At 32.8% G+C, this 19,156-nt stretch overlaps 2 protein-coding genes across 8 annotated transcripts in view; one reads left to right on the top strand and one right to left on the bottom strand.

Moving 5' to 3' along the window:
- Window positions 1-10,811, top strand: part of LOC127737230 (nuclease SbcCD subunit C-like) — a 36,951-nt gene extending 26,140 nt beyond the window's left edge. The window contains exons 1-2 of one of the 2 annotated variants that reach the window (XM_052247777.1): window positions 4,182-4,279; window positions 5,794-10,811. In XM_052247777.1, coding sequence (XP_052103737.1) covers window positions 5,797-7,494 — 1,698 coding nt within the window. In that variant the 5' untranslated portion in view covers window positions 4,182-4,279; window positions 5,794-5,796 and the 3' untranslated portion in view covers window positions 7,495-10,811. Of the gene's footprint in view, window positions 1-4,181; window positions 4,280-5,793 lie in introns of those variants that run through there. The other variant, XM_052247784.1, reaches the window with a different exon arrangement.
- Window positions 1-19,156, bottom strand: part of LOC127737255 (probable proline--tRNA ligase, mitochondrial) — an 80,276-nt gene that overhangs the window by 54,723 nt on the left and 6,397 nt on the right. For all 6 annotated transcript variants that reach the window (XR_007999334.1, XM_052247841.1, XM_052247822.1 and 3 more), the window contains exons 3-5: window positions 17,851-18,028; window positions 16,683-16,756; window positions 3,078-3,161 (exon numbers count right to left, since the gene is read on the bottom strand). Coding sequence is in view for 5 of the 6 variants with exons in the window: in XM_052247841.1 (XP_052103801.1) it covers window positions 3,078-3,161; window positions 16,683-16,756; window positions 17,851-18,028 (336 nt within the window). In the remaining variant the exon portion in view is untranslated. The remainder of the gene's footprint in view (window positions 1-3,077; window positions 3,162-16,682; window positions 16,757-17,850; window positions 18,029-19,156) is intronic.

A 19,156-nucleotide genomic window follows, 5' to 3' on the forward strand; every position in this document is an offset into this window, starting at 1 on the left:
GTAAAGATAGATAAAAATCATAACAGATACCCAAATAATGATTGAGGCCAAATTTGGTTTAATATTGGTCCCGTTATTTAATAAAATATCCTGGTGGCCATCTTGAACAGTAAATCGGCAACAAAGTTGCAAAACTTGGTCAACACCTCATAAGGAACATTCATGCCAAGTTTGGTTTCATTTCATTCAGTGGTACTCTAAAAGACATTTGTATGTATTTCCCGTAGGGTCCTATGTTAAACTAAGTCCCCCCCCTGGCGGCCATCTTGGATGATGGACTGACTGCAAAGTAACAACACTTGGTCAGCACCTTATAAGGAACATTCATGCCATGTTTGGTTTCATTCAATTCAGTGGTTCTCTAAAAGAAGACATTTGTATATATTTCCCATAAGGTCCTATGTTAAACTAAGTCCCCCACTAGCAGCCATCTTGGATGAAGGACCAACTGCAAAAAAACAAAACTTGGTCAACACCTTATAAGGAACATTCATGCCATGTTTGGTTCCATTCCATTCACTGGTTCTCTAAAAAAAGACATTTGTATGTATTTCCCATAGGGTCCTATGTTAAACTAAGTCCCCCACTAGCGGCCATCTTGGATGAAGGACCAACTGCAAAAAAACAAAACTTGGTCAACACCTTATAAGGAACATTCATGCCATGTTTGGTTCCATTCCATTCACTGGTTCTCTAAAAAAAGACATTTGTATGTATTTCCCATAGGGTCCTATGTTAAACTAAGTCCCCCGCTGGCGGCCATCTTGGATGATGGATTGACTGCAACGTAACAACACTTGGTCAACACCTCATAAGGAACATTCATGCCATGTTTTGTTTCATTCCATTCAGTGGTTCTCTAAAAAAAGACATTTGTATGTATTTCCCTTAGGGTCCTATGTTAAACTAAGTCCTCCGCTGGCGACCATCTTGGATGATGGATTGACTGCAAAGTAACAACACTTGGTCAACACCTCATAAGGAACATTCATGCCATGTTTGGTTCCATTCCATTCCGTGGTTCTCTAAAAGAAGACATTTGTAAGTATTTCCCATAGGGTCCTATGTTAAACTAAGTCCCCCGCTGGCGGCCACCTTGGATGATGGACCAACTGCTAAGTAACAACATTTGGTCAGCACCTCATAAGGAACATTCATGCCATGTTTGGTTTCATTCCATTCAGTGGTTCTCTAAAAGAAGACATTTGTATGTATTTCCCATAGGGTCCTATGTTAAACTAAGTCACCCACTGGCGGCCATCTTGGATGATGGATGGGCTGCAAAGTAACAACACTTGGTCAGCACCTCATAAGAACATTCATGCCATGTTTGGTTTCATTCCATTCAGTGGTTCTGTAAAAGAAGACATTTGTATGTATTTCCCATAGGGTCCTATGTTAAACTAAGTCACTCACTGGCGGCCATCTTGGATGATGGATGGGCTGCAAAGTAACAACACTTGGTCAGCACCTCATAAGAACATTCATGCCATGTTTGGTTTCATTCCATTCACTGGTTCTCTAAAAGAAGACATTTGTATGTATTTCCCATAGGGTCCTATGTTAAACTAAGTCCCCCGCTGTTGGCCATCTTGGCTGATGGACCGACTGCAAAGTAACAACACTTGGTCATTACCTCATAAGGAACATTCATGCCATGTTTTGTTTCATTCCATTCAGTGGTTCTCTAAAAAAAGACATTTGTATGTATTTCCCGTAGGGTCCTATGTTAAACTAAGTCCCCTGCTGGCGGCCATCTTAAATGATAGACTGACTGCAAAGTAACAACACTTGGTCAGCACCTCATAAGGAACATTCATGGCATGTTTTGTTTCATTCCATTCAATGGTTCTCTAAAAGAAGACATTTGTATGTATTTCCCATAGGGTCCTATGTTAAACTAAGTCCCCCGCTGGAGGCTACTTGGATGGTGGATCGGCTACAAAGTAACAACACTTGGTCAGCACCTCATAAGGAACATTCATGCCATGTTTGGTTTCATACAATTCAGTGGTTCTCTAGAAGAGGTTCAAAATGTAAAAAGTTAATGACGACGAAGCCGCCGGATACCGCCGGACGCCAAGTGATGAGAAAAGCTCACTTGGCCCTTTGGGCCAGGTGAGCTAAAAAGGTAAAAGTGTGATAACTCTTCTCGAGAAATTGCTAAAAATTGCTATATCAGAGGTTGGTATATATCTGTAAATTTTGTCATGTTTGTCCATTTGCTGTATACAGTGTCTCTCTTATCTACCATAGTTTCAAGGTAAAATGCATCAAATGTGAAATTTGCTAAAAATTGACATTTCAGGGTAAAGAATTTCAAAAATGAATTGTCTGATATGTCAGAAAATTTCAAGTTAGATAGATCTTGACCTGCTTATAATTAGTCTTGTCAGTTTTGCTCTTTCTGCTCTGATTTTGAGATTTAAGATAAAACTGCATTTTTATAACTATGTTCTACTTTTAGCAGGGGAGGTCAGACAAATTAAAAACCTTGAATACACTTTATAAACTTGACATACCATGGATCATTCATACAAAGTTTGGTGGTTTCAGAGGAGATTTCGAATTTCAGTTTTAACCTAAGACAAACAACAGACTATCAAGCAACATCACCTGTAGACTACATAATGACCCCAAAATCATTAAGGGTCTTAAATTTTCATCCAAAGGCTATTATCATATAATATACTGTTTATGGTAAAACCCTTTTGTCCAGAAAAGCCATATGATATAAAAAAGATAATGTGGTATGATTATATTGCCAATAAGACAACTCCCCACAGGAGACTGAAATGACAAAGAAATTTACAACTATAGGTCATTGTATGGCCTTCAACAATGAACAAAGCCCATACCACATAGTCAGCTATAAAAGGCCCTAAATGACAAATGTAAAACAATTCAAGTATATATGAGCCAAGTATCAGTATACCGCAAGTACATATAATCACCCCCATTTACCTGGTCCACATATCTCATTGTCATTGATATAATGTTTTTCCAGGAGATAAATTCAGTGCATTATGAAAACCAAAACAAACAAACAATAAAGTAATAATACTACAATAGATTACCTGATATAATCTGACTGGTAATTTTTTGTACGATAAATTATTCCCCATCTTTGATATCAAATCGGTCACCAATTCTTCATGTGTCTAAAAATAAAAATTATATATTTTATTTAAATCTTCATTAATCTAAAAAATAAAATAAATATTTTTATAATACTAAAAATATCCTTTTAGCTCAAACTGGAAGATATATAGTTTAGATTGTTAAAGTTGTTCTTGTATTAGTATAAGTACTTTTGATGACAAAAATATCTTCACATTTTGTATGCACTTCTGATAATTAAAAAAAAAATTCCAATTTATATATTTTCTTGAATGCCACATACATGCATATTGTTACCGGGTACTTAGATGAAAAGATGTATCATATCTAATTCAGTGTAGGCTGCCAATTTCATCCTTTGAGCCAGTCCCTTTCTTGTTAATTGGTATATGAACAGCATTTAAATGTACCTTATCATTGCACATATTATATGTCCAACAGCATTATGCCCAATCGATGTATACTTATTTTGGGTGTGAGATAACCTACAATGCAATTTTCCATACTATTTCTTGTTCATGGGGGCATAACTCCAAGATATAAATTTCATAAAAATTCAATAAGAAATGTAGGCTTATGTAATAGTGCATACAATGCAATTTTCTATGAGATACATTTTAAAGGGACATATTTCCTGTACAAATAGTTCATCAGAGCTGGTATTCCACTTCATCCAAGACATGTTGATAATTTAGTTCTTTTATTAGCAAGAATAGTTGAACTGTTATTTTGAAATAATAAATAGAAACAAATGTTTTTGCATGGAAATATTTTTCCTACAGATTGATAATGATAATGTCTACATCAACATCACATCATAATACAACATCAAATATTTTAAAACTTTACAAAAAAGAGGGGAAAAGAAAATTATCATCTTGCAAAAGAAATATAATATATATAGGGGTTTATAACATGAAATAATTACAGATGTACTCAAACAATAAATTAAACCTCACTAACAAAGACCAGATAGGTATTTTACAGATTATCTGGGTCCGGTATATTTTTGTCATTTAAATATTTATCGAATACCTGAATCAGGTATAAACATGTCCTAATTAACTTCCTGGTTGGTCTACTTTTGAAGAAACAGTGGAGGACATTTTAGTTGCCATACACACACCTAATTTAACTTTTGTCACAATAACATCAACAGGTAAATGGTTAGAAAATAAACTACTATATATACTGCAATTTGACTATAAAAAACTATAAATGTTTATTTGTATTGTGTGCTGAAGTTTTCCTGTTAACACTACAAAGCAATTAAAATGCTCATGAGACAAGAATACTTTAATTGTCATTGATTGATTGTTTGAACATCCACTGACAAATATTTCATGCAAGTGCAGACAATTCCAATTGTGCACTTTGAACTTAGAATTAAAAAAAATGCATTGTATTCAGTAAAAATATAAAACCACACTCATTTGGTCAATATTTGAATTGAGTTAACTCCCTTTGTTCATAATGCTAGATTGTGCAGATAAATCATACACTATGTTCAATATATGTATTTCTTCACAACATAGACACAATTTTGTGAACTGAAAATCATGCCTGGGTTGATTTCCTTATAACTTTACACAATTGTTGTGATTGATAAAACAAAGCTCTAATTGATTTTTTTTTTCTGTTTCAGAATTACGAGACTTTAATTGTCAGATTAAAGTTATTTTTTAAATGTTGTACCATAACTTAAGTTTGTATGAATTGATTTACTAACAACTTTCCATAATTGACACAATACTTATATACCTAAGAGTATCCTCTTCCTTGGTTTTTTACAGAGCAATTTTAATTGCTTCTCAGTTTTGCAGTTCTATTTTTCGCTATTTTCTTGGTAAGAAGTGAAAAATGCGAAAAATAAAACATCTGCCAAAATTTCAAAGATTCAAAGGATGAGGACCATACATGAATCTATACCAATCGGTTTATGAACAGTGGCAATTTGTAAAAAGGATGTTATAAACTTTATTTCTAGATGAAGGCTAGTATCAAACTGTTAACTCATTACAGTTGAATTCTAATGAAAGTCATATTGAGCAAGCCGAAATTTTTGATATTGCTATGCAAGCAACAATCATGACAGTAAGGTTTATGACACAATTTTTTAATCCCTTTTGAAATGATTACCATATTATATCTGCTACACAGATTAGCATGATCAAAAGAGCCTTAATCTTGCTAGCCTAATTAATTTAGACAATTCTTCTCTGTTAACCAGTTTTGTGTTTTTGCAATCAAACATGGATGTAGAAGTTTGATTTTACTTTAAAAATTTGTAAGGGACCCCCATCACTCAAATTCAAATTAAAAACGGCACTAATTAAGAATATGCTGCGGATCACGAAATAAAGACGATGTAAAAATTTCACGGTTTAAAGTATTGGCTTGAAATATATATTGAAATATATATGCTTTTCCATTATTGAAGACAGTACAGTTTTATCTGTAGATGTCTTCAATATTGTTTTTAAGTGTTGTTTGTTTTCTGTTGAGCTTAATAATGACCAATTTCTCTCTTTATTAATCACCACTCATTAAGACCTTGTCAAGTAGGTTAAATAACTTAATTATTTTATATGTTTAGGTAATGGCATCCAGTGTAAGGGTACTATGTGGACCTTGTCAAACAAGTTTAATAACTTACTTATTGTATATGTTTAGATAATGGCATCCAGTAAACCTGTACCATGTGGACCTTGTCAAGAAGGAAAAGTAAAGACTAAAGCTGAGTTCTGGTGTTACAGCTGTGAAGAAGGATTATGTTCAACTTGTTCTGTTCATCACAAAAGATCTAAATCATCACGTGATCATAAAACTATTGATATCAAAAATTATAAACCATCCATTCGAGCTATCAAAACAGAATGTGACAAACATGGTCAACAGCTCAACTTGTATTGTCCCAGTCATTTAATGCCTTGCTGTGATGAATGTATTTCCACTAATCATTCAAAATGTATGGGAATAAAAAGTTTAGCTAGTGTGGTGGAGAAAACCAAAATTGACCAATCCACACAATCATTAGAAAAACAAATTAACTCCATCAAACATATTCTGGAAAAAATGGTTGCTAACAAATCTAAAAACATAAGTAGAGGTGAACGAGAATATGAAAGCATACAAGATTTCATTGTTAAAATTCGCAAGGACGTAAATAAACATTTAACCCAACTAGAAAAGAAGTTATGCAATGAGGCAGAAACCATTTTAAATCAAGAAAAATCCAAAGCAACAGATTTAATCACCGAAATTGAAAGAACACAGAAAAACTTAAATAAAATGCAAGACCACTTACATACAGTCATATCACAAACTTCAAAACTCCAATCATTTCTAGGAGTGCATCAGATTGAACAACAAGTACATCAGTATCAACAATATGTGGAAGATCTGGAAAATGATGGCAGGACTAAAGAATTTGACATCAAAATGAAGCAAAATGATGAAATAGAAAAGATACTTAGCAAGTTAGAATTATTAGAATCCCTGGGAGAAGTAACAAGTGTAAAAACAGATATAGACTTGAATAGAGAAACAAGTGTGAGGAGGAAAGCACAAGTACAATCACGACAACAATCTAACATAAACAACATGACAATAAATATTGAAACAAAGAACAAGATCAACATAGAGAAGATCATCAGTGGCATGACTTGTCTAATGGATGGAGGAGTTATAGTACATGATCAATGGTGTAGAAGTTACCTACTTACATCTGATGGCAAACTACAGAAAAAGTTACCTTTACCTGAATCTACCTACAGTGTTACACAGATCAATCAGAACACTATTGCTATATCTTGTTCTAATGAGCAAAAAATTACTTTCTTCAATATGGAGAATGAAACAGTTACCAAATTTATCAAATTAGACAAACAATGCTATGGTGTATCATTCTCCAATGATTCTCTGGCTGTAGGTTTGAGTTCAGATGTTGATGATCGTATTGCTGATGATGATGAAATCCGTATCATAGACTTGGAAGGCAATACACTGATGTCAATACTAAAAGTTTTAAACATTAATGACTTCGTTTACTGTAATGACAGAGTTATCTTTTGTGATGGTAAAGCAGTATACTGTGTTGATAAATCAGGTAAACAGATTTGGCAATATACACAGGATTTATCATCACCAGTGGGCGTTTATAAAGATATGTACGGTAACATTATTGTAAAAGACAATAAACCTCTTAGAATAATAGCAATATCAAAAGATGGGCAGGATAGTAAAGTACTGATTTGTGAAGAGGATGGTCTGATGCCATTTGATAAAATGTGTTTTAAATACAATGACCCTTCAGGTTTTATTTGGGATTACAAAAGCACATTCTTGACAAAATTCCATTTATCATCGGAATAAAATATACACTGGGGATTCAAATGATATAACTTTTCATTGAACCTGCAACCAGTTATATATAAATTATAACTAATTTAGCTAATATAAACATAAAGTAGCAGTAAATTAAGTTCAGTCAAAGACCAAAATTTCCTGAGTACAATAAATATAAGTTAAAAATTACCTCTGATTTTGAACATAAAAACGAAAAATTGGAAATTATTTTTAGAATATGCCAATTTTTTTTCACAAATAAAGTTTAAACTTAAATATGACTTTTCTAATTGGCCAGAAAATTAAATAAAATATATTTTCAAATGGATGATTCTAGCTATGAGAACTTATGAACTTTCAATTTCTGTTCCTACAGTGATTTTCTTCGTAATGAACAAATAATCTGGCATGTTTACTTAATTAAAAATGTACAGAGACATCTAAGAAACCAGCTATTAATAAAGATATCAATTTACACAAAAATGTTGTGCCATGATATCTTCTTTTAAGCACAAAGGTATTGTTTTCTAAATGGACCATAAATCTTACTTAGAAGGGTACCTTATCATATATATGTATCTAACAAATATGAATTACACATTGATTATGGAAAGAAAACAAGTCATATCATCATGTAACCCAAACAAGATTAAACGTCAACTAAATGCATCATTTAACAACTAAAAAACTGTTCATATAAAACATCAAACATTATATCATTGTTCTCATCCAAGCATTTACTAAATCATTAGAGTGCCTAGTAAGGGAATGGGGAAATAGGTCATTGTGATTTGTGTGGTGTTATGTATTGAATTGTGCTTTTAGGGATGTTATGAAGTGAATTATGCTTTGTGTGATGTAATGTATTGAATTATGCTTTGAGTGATATTATGTAGTGAATTGTTCCTAATGTGATGTTATGTGTATTGAATTGTGCTTTGTATGATGTTATGTGTATTGAATTGTGCTTTGTATGATGTTATGTATTGAATTGTTCCTAATGTGATGTTATGTAGTGAATTGTGATTTGTATGATGATATGTAGTGAGTTCTGTTCTGTGTACTGCTATATGTATTGAATAGTGATTTATGTGATGTACTAACAGGTTTTGAAGTGTGCTTTGTGTGAAGTTATGCATGGAAAAGTGCTTTTGTTGATGTTTTGTAGTGATTGTGCACTGCTATATATTGAATTGTGCTTTATGTGATGAACTGTTATGTATTGAATTTTGTTCTGTGTGATGTAACATATTGAATTGTGTTTTGTGTGATGTTATATATTGCATTGTGTTTTGTGTGATGTTATGTATTGCATTGTGTATTGTGTGATGTAACGTATTGAATTGTGTTTTGTGTGATATTATTGATGAATTGTGCTTTGTGCATTGATTTTTGCATTGATCTGTGTTTTGATTGATTGATTGTTGGTTGCTTAACGTCCAGTGGCAAATATTTCATGCATATTCAGGACGAATCTGTGTTTTGTGATGCATGGTTATGAATTGAATGGTTACATATTTTGTATGATTTAATTTTGTTATATAAACTGTATTATTTTGTGTGATAAAGAACTTTCATGAAATTTAGGTGAATACTTTAAATTTTTCTTATGTATCATATAAAAAGTCTAAAGATTGGCGCAACAGTACTAATATAATATTTTTCATGTCTGTTTGTCCCTATTTAACTGGAACTGAATTTGCTGTCACACTGGTGGACATTGTATGTTATATTTAGGACTGGGACAGTGACAATAAATCATACTATTCAATGGGGATTATTTGGAGGAATTTTTAATGGGAGGAGTGAATATATATTTCGAGTTTTTTTTTTTGTGGTAAGAAACTTTAATGTTTTGTATTTTTGTTCCACATTTTTGTACATTTATTCCAATGACTGTAAATACTGAATTTTCTTTCAGGTTGTTAGATAGTCTTGATACTAAAGGAGAAGGTATGAAATTAGTGTTTTGCCCCTTGAATTTTCACATCAAACAGTAAGGTATAAATCTTCAAAAAAAACATCCTTCAGTTGTACATAAGTCTGTCACATTTCAAATCATATGTTTAGTTTTATTCTATTTATATGTAGTTTGGTTTTAATCTTTTTGTATTTAATGTAAATATTGCAAAAAATAAAATGCCAAAATTCAGTTTCATTTAGAGATCTTGTAATTAAAATTTTGATATGAGCCAAGACCTTACCAAAAGAAAAAGATGTTTTACTATACAATCATGATAATGCAGGTAAAAGATAATTTTTTGTAAGGTCTTAGTTCATATCTTATATCATCAAAAATAGATTAAATGGTCATTTCAACATATTTATGACATCATAGTAACACCAAAGTGTCTAGATTATATCATCCTATTCATTTATGTATATAATTTATATGAAATAACATTATTTTAAAAGGTTAAGAGAGTTTTGCTGTTTTTTTGCAATTTCAGGTACCAGACACTGTCTCTAATCATATTCCTCCTTTCTTTGTTTCTTTCTTAAGATTACACAACCCACAAGTCTATTGTTTTAACAAACAATGTGATGTTTGTATAATTTTCTGTGTGGATTTGTGATGATGAATTAGTTGCCATTTTACTTCAGGCAACTGATACTGATAAAGAATATTTATTATCAGAAAAACTTGTTTATTTCTGTATTTATCATCTAAATTTTGTTGTGCTTTTCCTTGGATGTGTATTTACATTTTTAAACATATATTACATATATATATTTTGCACTGTAATCTTTTATTTATAACAATCTGACACCTTTGTATGAATGAGTGTTGATCTTTGTGTAGACATCCAATTATAATATAATACATGTATCTATTTCTCATTAACTTACAAGTTGCAAAAAATTTTTTATTTAAAAGATGATGCATATATATTTATTTCTATTTCCACAACTTAACCTCATCCAAATATTTCAAATTGTCAACATGTCAGTATTAAATATTCCTAATAGTCCTACATACACTTTCCATTTTTTCTACTCTTAAACTATTTTATAAAGGTTCTTACTTTCCAATTTTCTTGTTTCCTGAATTACAGTTTGGATAACTTATCCAAATACTTTGAATTTGTTTTCACAATTTTTTACAGAATAATTCATTGCAAAGAATTTGTTATTCATGTAATTCCCTTTTCTAGATTTAAATACAATATACTAATTTCAGTCTAAAGTACAAATCACAACAGTTATTTCCCCTTTCATTTTGGAGTTCAGTATTTCAGGCTTTTTTTTGAAACATTTTTTTGTCCCCAATATCATTTTAAAACTTATGTATTCATATTAAATCCATTTTTTTCTTATGATTATTAATAAATAGTTTTATTTCATTCCTTGAGTTTGTTAGTTTAAATGGTAAACATAGGGACTTCAACAACACATAAAACCACAAAAAGTATCTTAAAAAAGAGATATCAAGGGGTCTAACCAAAATTCATAAGTTAAATAACACAGTAATGAAATGATTGTTTTGTGTCAAAATCAACATACAGTTAACTCTCGTTATCTCGAAGTCAGCTGGACCAGAGAAATATTTCGGGTTACCAGTAGTTCGAGTCAAACAAATACATTAAGTTTGACGGACCAAGGGAAACAACTCTTGCTAATACCTCCATCACACTAGGACCACGATCCCACTTAGACCTCAGAAATTATGAAAAATTTTGGAAGTCGTAGTAAGATCCTGGTAGTCGTGGTAAGGTTGTAGTAAGGAAATGCCAAGTCTTCATGATCTTGTAGGTCCATGACCAACTTTGAACATGCTCAAAACATTCGTGGCCAAAACTAGTCGTAGCAGAAGCATAGGAAGGTCGTAGTAAGGACGTAGTAAGATCGGGATGGGCGTAATAGCATCGTATTGGAAAAGTTGTGCAATCGGGGAAGCCAATGGAAGATATTTCGCTGAGACCTAACTATGATTTCACTGCAACTATCCTGATTTCACTACGTCTTTATTACACTTCTACTACAATATTGATACGATTTTATACTACGATGAGGAAGACAATAATACACTGCTACTACGCGCTTGTTGTCCTCAGTATGAACTCAATATGATTCTACTACGTTCTAAGCACAATAATTGCACGTCCTCATTCTGTTGATACCTCTACTTTTAGCACCACGACCTCTAATACCCCCATCACACTAGGACCACGATCACGCTACAACCTCAGAAATTGTGAAAAATTTTGGAAGTTGCAGTAAGATCGCGATGGTCGTGGTAAGTTCTTAGTAAGAATGTGCCAAGACTTCATGATCGTGGAGGTCCACGACCAACTTTGAACATGCTCAAAACATTCGTTGCGCATCCATGGCCAAAACTAGTCATAGTAGAAGCGTAGGAAGGTCGTTGTAAGAACGTAGTAAGATCGGGATGGGCGTAGAAGCATCGTATCAGAAACGTGGTGCAATCGGGGATGCCACTGGAAAATATTTTGCTGCTACCTTACTACGATTTCACTGCGACTATCCTAATTTCACTACGTCTTTATTACGCCTCTACTAAGATATTGATATGATTTATACTACGACGAGGAAGACAATAATACGCTGCTACTAGGCGCTTGTCGTCCTCAGTACACAGTACAACCTCACTACGATACTACTACGTTCTAGCCATGATAACTGCACAACCTCATTCTGTTGATACCTAAACTTTTAGCACCACGACCTCTAAGTGTTTTGATACCTTTGGCGGCATGTTTTCTCAAGGAAACAGGTGTGTACAAGGGGAAAGTCAAGATATTTATAGGGACGAAGAGCGTAGTGACAACGTAGTGGAAACGTAATGGAGTTGTGGTTCGATCGTAGTAGGCTTGTATTGAGATCGTAATGCCATCGGAAAGGTCTTGGTAGACGCGTACAGAGATTGTGCAAGTCGTGGTAAGGTCTTATTAGACGTAACAAGAGGGTGACAAGATCGCAAATAGAACGTGTTACTGTCGTAGCAGAATCGTAGCAGGATTTTATCAGGATCATAACAAAGTCATGGTATGAACGTGAAAACTATGAAATATTGAATATTCAAGCCGACCATACCATGATCTTATCTTATTTGTTTATAGATCGTAGTGGGATCTTCCTGGTCTTAGTCTAGTGTGATGGGGGCTTAAGTGTTTTTGATACCTTAAGTAGCATGTTTTTTCAAGGAAACCGGTGTGTACAATGGGATAGTCAAGATGTTTATAGGGACGAAGAGCGTAGTGACAACGTAGTGGAGTCTTGGTTCGATCGTAGTAGACTCGTATTGAGATCGTAATGCGATTGGAAAGGTCTTGGTAGAGCGTACAGAGATCGTGTAAGTCTTGGTAAGGTCTTATTAGAAGTAGCAAGAGCATGATATGATCGTAACTGTGTTACTGTCATAGCGAAATCGTAGCAGGATCTTATCAGGATCATAGCAAGGTGGTGGTATGAACGTGAAAACTATGAAATATTGAATATTCAAGCCGACCATACCACGATCTCACCAAGATCTTCTTTTTTATAGATCGTAGTGGGATCTTCATGGTCTTGGTCTAGTGTGATGGGGGCTTTTTTATAGATCGTAGTGGGATCTTCATGGTCTTGGTCTAGTGTGATGGGGGCTTTAGCTTGGTAAAGCTAAAATAAATACTGATGAATATTGGTAGGGGATCGATATTCTGGTCTGAGATTGATGTATTGGGATGTAATGGTAATTTATTATAATAATAAAATTTAACGATTTTTCGTCTTTTATCTATTTCTTTGTATAGTTACAATTTTTTCATGTGGTTTTTCGCAAAGAGAGTAATTTCAAATCAATCTTGGCCTATTTGAAGTTGACAAAATTGTTTATTCTCGTATACAAGAGATGTTCTTTTCATTTTCTTTTATTTCATTCTTTTTCTGCAAGACAAAATACAAAAAGATTAAAGACGCTGATTGAGTAGTTTCGAGTTGATCACTATTAAAGTCTTAATCCCTACTTTATGCACAATCAAGCTCATTAAAGTATGATTATGGTTAATTGTTTTTTTTAAATTTTAAATCATTTTTCATAAACTATAACAATGCATTCATTAATTATTTAAGATAATTATAGGTAAACACTAATGGGAAAAGAATGTCATAAATCAATACATGTGACTGGAAATTAAATTACACATATATTGTCAAATGAACTCTTCAATCCATTTAAATCCCTGAGGTCATGTTTTGAGAGATGTTTATTTATAGTTCGAGATGAATAATGCAATAAGAATGCTTTTGTTGACCTTGGGACTGTAAATTTGGTTCGAGTCAACCGAAATTTAGACTCATCTAATTTCAACTCATCAGGATTCGGAATGCATATATTTATACTGAACAAAATTCGGGACCACTGGAAAACTTCAACTTATCCGAAATGTCAAGTCAACCGAGTTCAAGATAACGAGGGTCAACTGTACCAACAAAAACATTAAACCAAAAGTAAAAAACGTCTTGGACAGTACTGAAATGACTGTGAGGTCAACACCTTCAACAAATAAAACACAATAAGACATCTTAAAGCATACTGAAATGACAATGTAGGGAAATTATCAGCAATCCAACATTACATTAACCACAAAATATATCTAAAGGAGAACTGAAATGACTGTGGGGTCAACATCAACAACACATAAAACACAATAACAGATCTTAAAGCGTACTGAAATGACAATGCGGGGAAATTGTCAGCAATTTAACAACACATAAACCACAAAAGATCTCTAGAAGAATACTGAAATGACTTCGGGGTCAACATTAACAACTTAATGACACACATAGCAACAAAAGATGTCCAAAAGAGAGAGAAGAAAGCAAGGGGATTATCAAAATCCACAAGTCCAATAACACAGTATTAAATAACTGAATGAAGTCAACATCAGCAATACAACATGATATTTGCCATTGAAAGTATCTCTTTATGTAAAAATAAGAATATATGGTATAATTGTCAATAAGACAATCATCCACCAGAGACCAAATAAGATAGTTGTAAACAATTATAGGTCACAGTACGGCCTTCAACTTAAGCAATAGCTATATCTTCAGGCCTCTACAATAACTTTTTTTTCAACTTGTCCAGTAGGACAAGTACAACCCAAAACTTACTTGTCCGAATGAAATTGTAACTTGTCCAAAAAAAATCTTAATAATAACCTTTTTTGCCTAATAAGTTGATCCAAGGAACAAAATGAATTAAAACAACAGAACAGAATTTGATTTATATCTTTTGAAATACTTTTCAAAAATATGAGTCGAGAACAACTGAATCTAGTCATGTCACAGGGCTTAGGTTCTAGTTTTCATCAATGCCAAAGTCTCATCAGACTCTGCACAAGAGACACCGTCTGATAGGCCTGTCAATGTACACTCATTGGATTTGTATCCTGGTTGTTTAAGTTGAAAAAAGATTATTCAAATGCAATCAATAAAAAAAAGAAAATGATGTATGATTGCCAATGAGACAACTCTCTGCAAGAGACCAAATGACACAGAAATTAACAACTATAGGTCACCGTATTGCAAGTATTGTTTCTTTCTACATATGATCAAATATGATTTTGTGAATTTTATGGTAAATAATTTCTTCTTTTTTATTTAAAAAATATTTTTGTTAAAAAAATTACCGGTATGGTATTTATTATAAAGCAACAGAATAAGGTAGGAAAACGAGGTACTGATTTGTCTTGGTCCCGAAATGTCTCCTGCGTTTCCAAACTGTCTATTAATCATGTCTATTAAATATGTCTCCTACGGTGCCAAACTGTCTATTAAACTTAGGAGCCGAATCGTTTCCGAGCTGGTGAAGAACTGTCTCGTAAAGTTACCTTTTCTACAAAGCGCATCGCTGATTCGGATCAGTAAAACTGGTTTCCGAAAATAGTATGCCTTTTACCCATTAAAAAGTACCTGACAAAGATCCAGTTTAAAATTATCGGTTTGCAAGTAAACATGTCAAATTAATACTTGTTTTTATCTTCTTTTCTTGTTTTTTGTTTATAATTACTTTGTTCATCAAAGTTGGATTAAATTTATTTTCTGCAGAATAATTTTACTTGTCGCGTCGGACAAGCTTGATCTAGCTTTTACTTGTCCGACCTTTTATTCCTCTGGTACCGGACAATCGGACAAGCGTTATTGTCGAGGCCTGATCTTAAAGTAAGTATAAAAGGCCCAGGCTGTGTAGAGCAATTCGAACAAGAAAACAAATGGCATGTTTTTTGTTCAAGATGATTTAACAAAAAAGAAATGTGATAGACAGCAAACAATGACAACCACTGTGTAAATGGTCAAATTTGTCATTTAAGGGAAATAACTCCAATAAGGAGTCCTCTGATAAGTTTTGTCAATAGATAGTACATAGATTTTTTTATTATGAACGTTTTACCCCTGTCAGATTTTCTCTATCTATAATTATTTACAAAATAAGAGACAAAACTTGCATTATCCCCGTATGTTTTATGCTTATAGCCTTGGTGTCCATGTTGGTGGCAGGAGGGTTTATTTGATACATAACTAGATACAGTAAGAATGACTGTGGCCAAGTTTGGTTCCAATTGGCCCCGTAGTTTTAGTAAAGAAGATTTTTGTTGTAATTAACGAAGGAAGAAGGTTGACAAGCATAGCTCATTTGGTCCTTTGGACCAGGTGAGCTAAAAATTACATCTTGAAGAGTATTGAAATGACACTGTGGTGTGAATGTCAGCAACCCAACAACACATACATGCATCCACAAAAAAAACCATCTATTAATGTACTTAAATGATTATTAGGGGTAAAGGTCAGCAACCAAACTATAAGTCTTACAGTACAAAAATGAAAGTGTGGGGTCAACATCAATCATGAACCTAAAATGTTACACATTTAACCACAAAAAAGCAAAAAAGCTATCTTAGAGATAGCTTCTCAAATTAGTATGTTTTCAAATCCATCAGCTAAAACAAAACAAAAAAGACAACTCCAAATAATATGAAAACTAGCACTTTTTTCATCTATATGAATTAAGAATCAAGCTATCAAAATTATTCAAACTCCCAAGTTTATCATTATAAAGTTTGGATCTGTCAAAAGAACTGTGTACTAAAAAACTTAGAGGTCCTAAACAGTAATCTCGTGTGTGTTAATCTCTGAGCCTACTTTCAGTAAATGCATTGCCAAGATTATCATGATAAATTTTGGATCTGTTTAAAGAATGACAAAGGACTTACAGGTCCTAAACAGTAATCTTGTTTGTGTCTGTCTTTCAATCTGAACAATTCAGCACCTGCAGAATCCCATCTGTCTGAAAAAGTTATAACGGAAATTTGAGTTACACAATCCCTAATCAAACATAATTCATGATGTTGACCTAACGTACAACTAATGTATCAGCATAAACTGTCAATTTAAAAATCCTTAACATCCACTAGCAAACGTCAATAAATCATTAATCCATGAAGATTAAAATTTCAAAAATTATTTGACAGGAGCCATTAGGAAACTGCAAATATTTTTGAGATTATTAGTGAAAATTTTATGAAACTAGCATAGTGTAGAATTGAGCTCAAAATATTTTGATGAAAATTATTTGATTTATATAAAAGAGCCTGTGTCGCTCACCTGGGTCTAAGTTCATCTTTAACAATGGTCACTCTCCAAAATTGTAGTCTAGAATATAATTCATGACTAAAATTATTTTTTTTGCTGATCATTTTTGTTGTTTACAGTTTCTCTTTACTATAGTTTTTGCCAAAAGTGAAAAAATAGGTCATCATTGAAGGGCAATAAATCCTATAAGGAGTACACTAACAGTTTCAGCTATGCGACTTGTTTGTAGATCTTGTCTTGCTGATCATTTTTGCTATTTGAAGTTTATCTTTTGCTATAAAAGTTTTAGCTTAAAATGCCAAAAAAAAAAGTAAAAATCCTGGCAATAACCCTTACAAGTTATAGACTTGCATAACTTAAGGCTGATTGTGGCAAAGTTTGAATTTATTTTGCCCAGTAGTTTCAGAGAAGAAGATTTTTATAAAAGTTAACAGAAAATGAAGGACTACAACAGAAAAGGGACACCAAGTGATGACAACAGCTCACACTGGCCCTTTGGTCCAGGTGAGCTAAAAAAGAAATGAGTTTTGTTCATTAACTGTATTGGCACAGGAAAATTCTGAATTTACTTTTAAAACTTACAAACTTTCATAGTTCTGGTTTACAATTACAAATAATTGTGTATATTAAAATCATATATTTTTAAAACGGTTGGTTTTATTAAGAAGGAATAGAAATTTATGACATACTTCAAGAGATATTCTTATACCAAATAATAAACTGTAAATTCAGAAATTTATTATATGTGATTGATGAACAATTTCACAAAACTTTGTTTCCATTTAGTACCTGTTTTCTTCCATAAGCTGGCTAAAGCAAGTGTTGGCATACAAATCTTCTGTGCACCAATAGTGTCCAGTTCTTCATCAATGACCTTTATAAGTTTGTCAAGGACACGTTGACCAAGTGGAAGTAAATGGAAACCTCCAGGATGACAGTTCTGTATTATGTCATTGTAGATCATCAACTAAAATAGTCATAAAACAATAAATTGATTGATTGATTGTTGTTTGCTTGATGTACAGTGGCAAATATTTCATGTAGATTCATGACTTGAACAATTTCTGAAACACCCTCAAAGCACATTGAGTTCAGCCAGTCGTATAGGAAGAGTGTAGGATATAAAGCACACATGTTTTGGCACTGCTGTTATTATTACTTTAAATACTATTTGTTAACATTTAGATTTTATTGTTTTATTTGATAGCTGTTAGTCCATCATTTCCTTTTTTCATGTCCCTTCCCTCTTTGATTATCTTGTGTTACTTCTTGCTTTCCTGTTGAATCAAAACACCTTTTTTTCTACCATAATTTTGGTTCTATTAAGAAAAATTTTCTGTAAATATCTATTTTTAATGAACTATTCCCTTTATACATGTACACGCTGCATAAGTTTGTCAGTCTTTTATCTTTGTACAACAAAATAAACTCTTATGATTTTAAACATATAAATGTATACTTTCCCTAAGGTTTCCATAGCAGGCTTTTTATATGCCATACTGTCATTACAAGTTCTAACATCACTAAATTTCTAATTTGATATTTAATCTAAGAATCCTACTGTTTGTTCCAGTAAAGTACAGAACATAAATTGAGATGAGTTTTGAAGGATAATATATGAATAGCATCTGCACCTCATTACCGTAAAAAAAAATGAAAACAACACTTTATAAATTGCATGCGTCTAAAGTGCTTTTCTGGATTAGACTTCATCAGGAACTGTCAAAGCCAAATACTATAAACCAACTAATTTTTCGCGAGTTTCGCAAGAAGAAAAATAACGCGAATATAAATTGTCGCGTTTGCTTAAAACTTGGATCTAATCTATTTAACTGCTTCAAATATATTTGAAAATCACGAAATTAAATCGCTGTGAAGTGGACTACAAAGTATCCGCGAAAATAAGTTGGTTTACAGTACTTGAAAGCCAATGATGTACTAGAACTGAAACAGTTGACATTACGTCAGTCTGCAGACAAGAGCTGTCAGAATGACAGTGAACCAGATTTTTTAACATTTATTTGCGTCCTGGCATTTTTCAATATCACAAGGACCATAACTCCTGAACGGTGAAAATGAAAATCGTCAATATCAA

The sequence above is a fragment of the Mytilus californianus genome, unplaced genomic scaffold, assembly GCF_021869535.1.
Source record: "Mytilus californianus isolate M0D057914Y unplaced genomic scaffold, xbMytCali1.0.p SCAF_1, whole genome shotgun sequence".
Taxonomy (NCBI): Eukaryota; Metazoa; Mollusca; class Bivalvia; order Mytilida; family Mytilidae; genus Mytilus; species Mytilus californianus.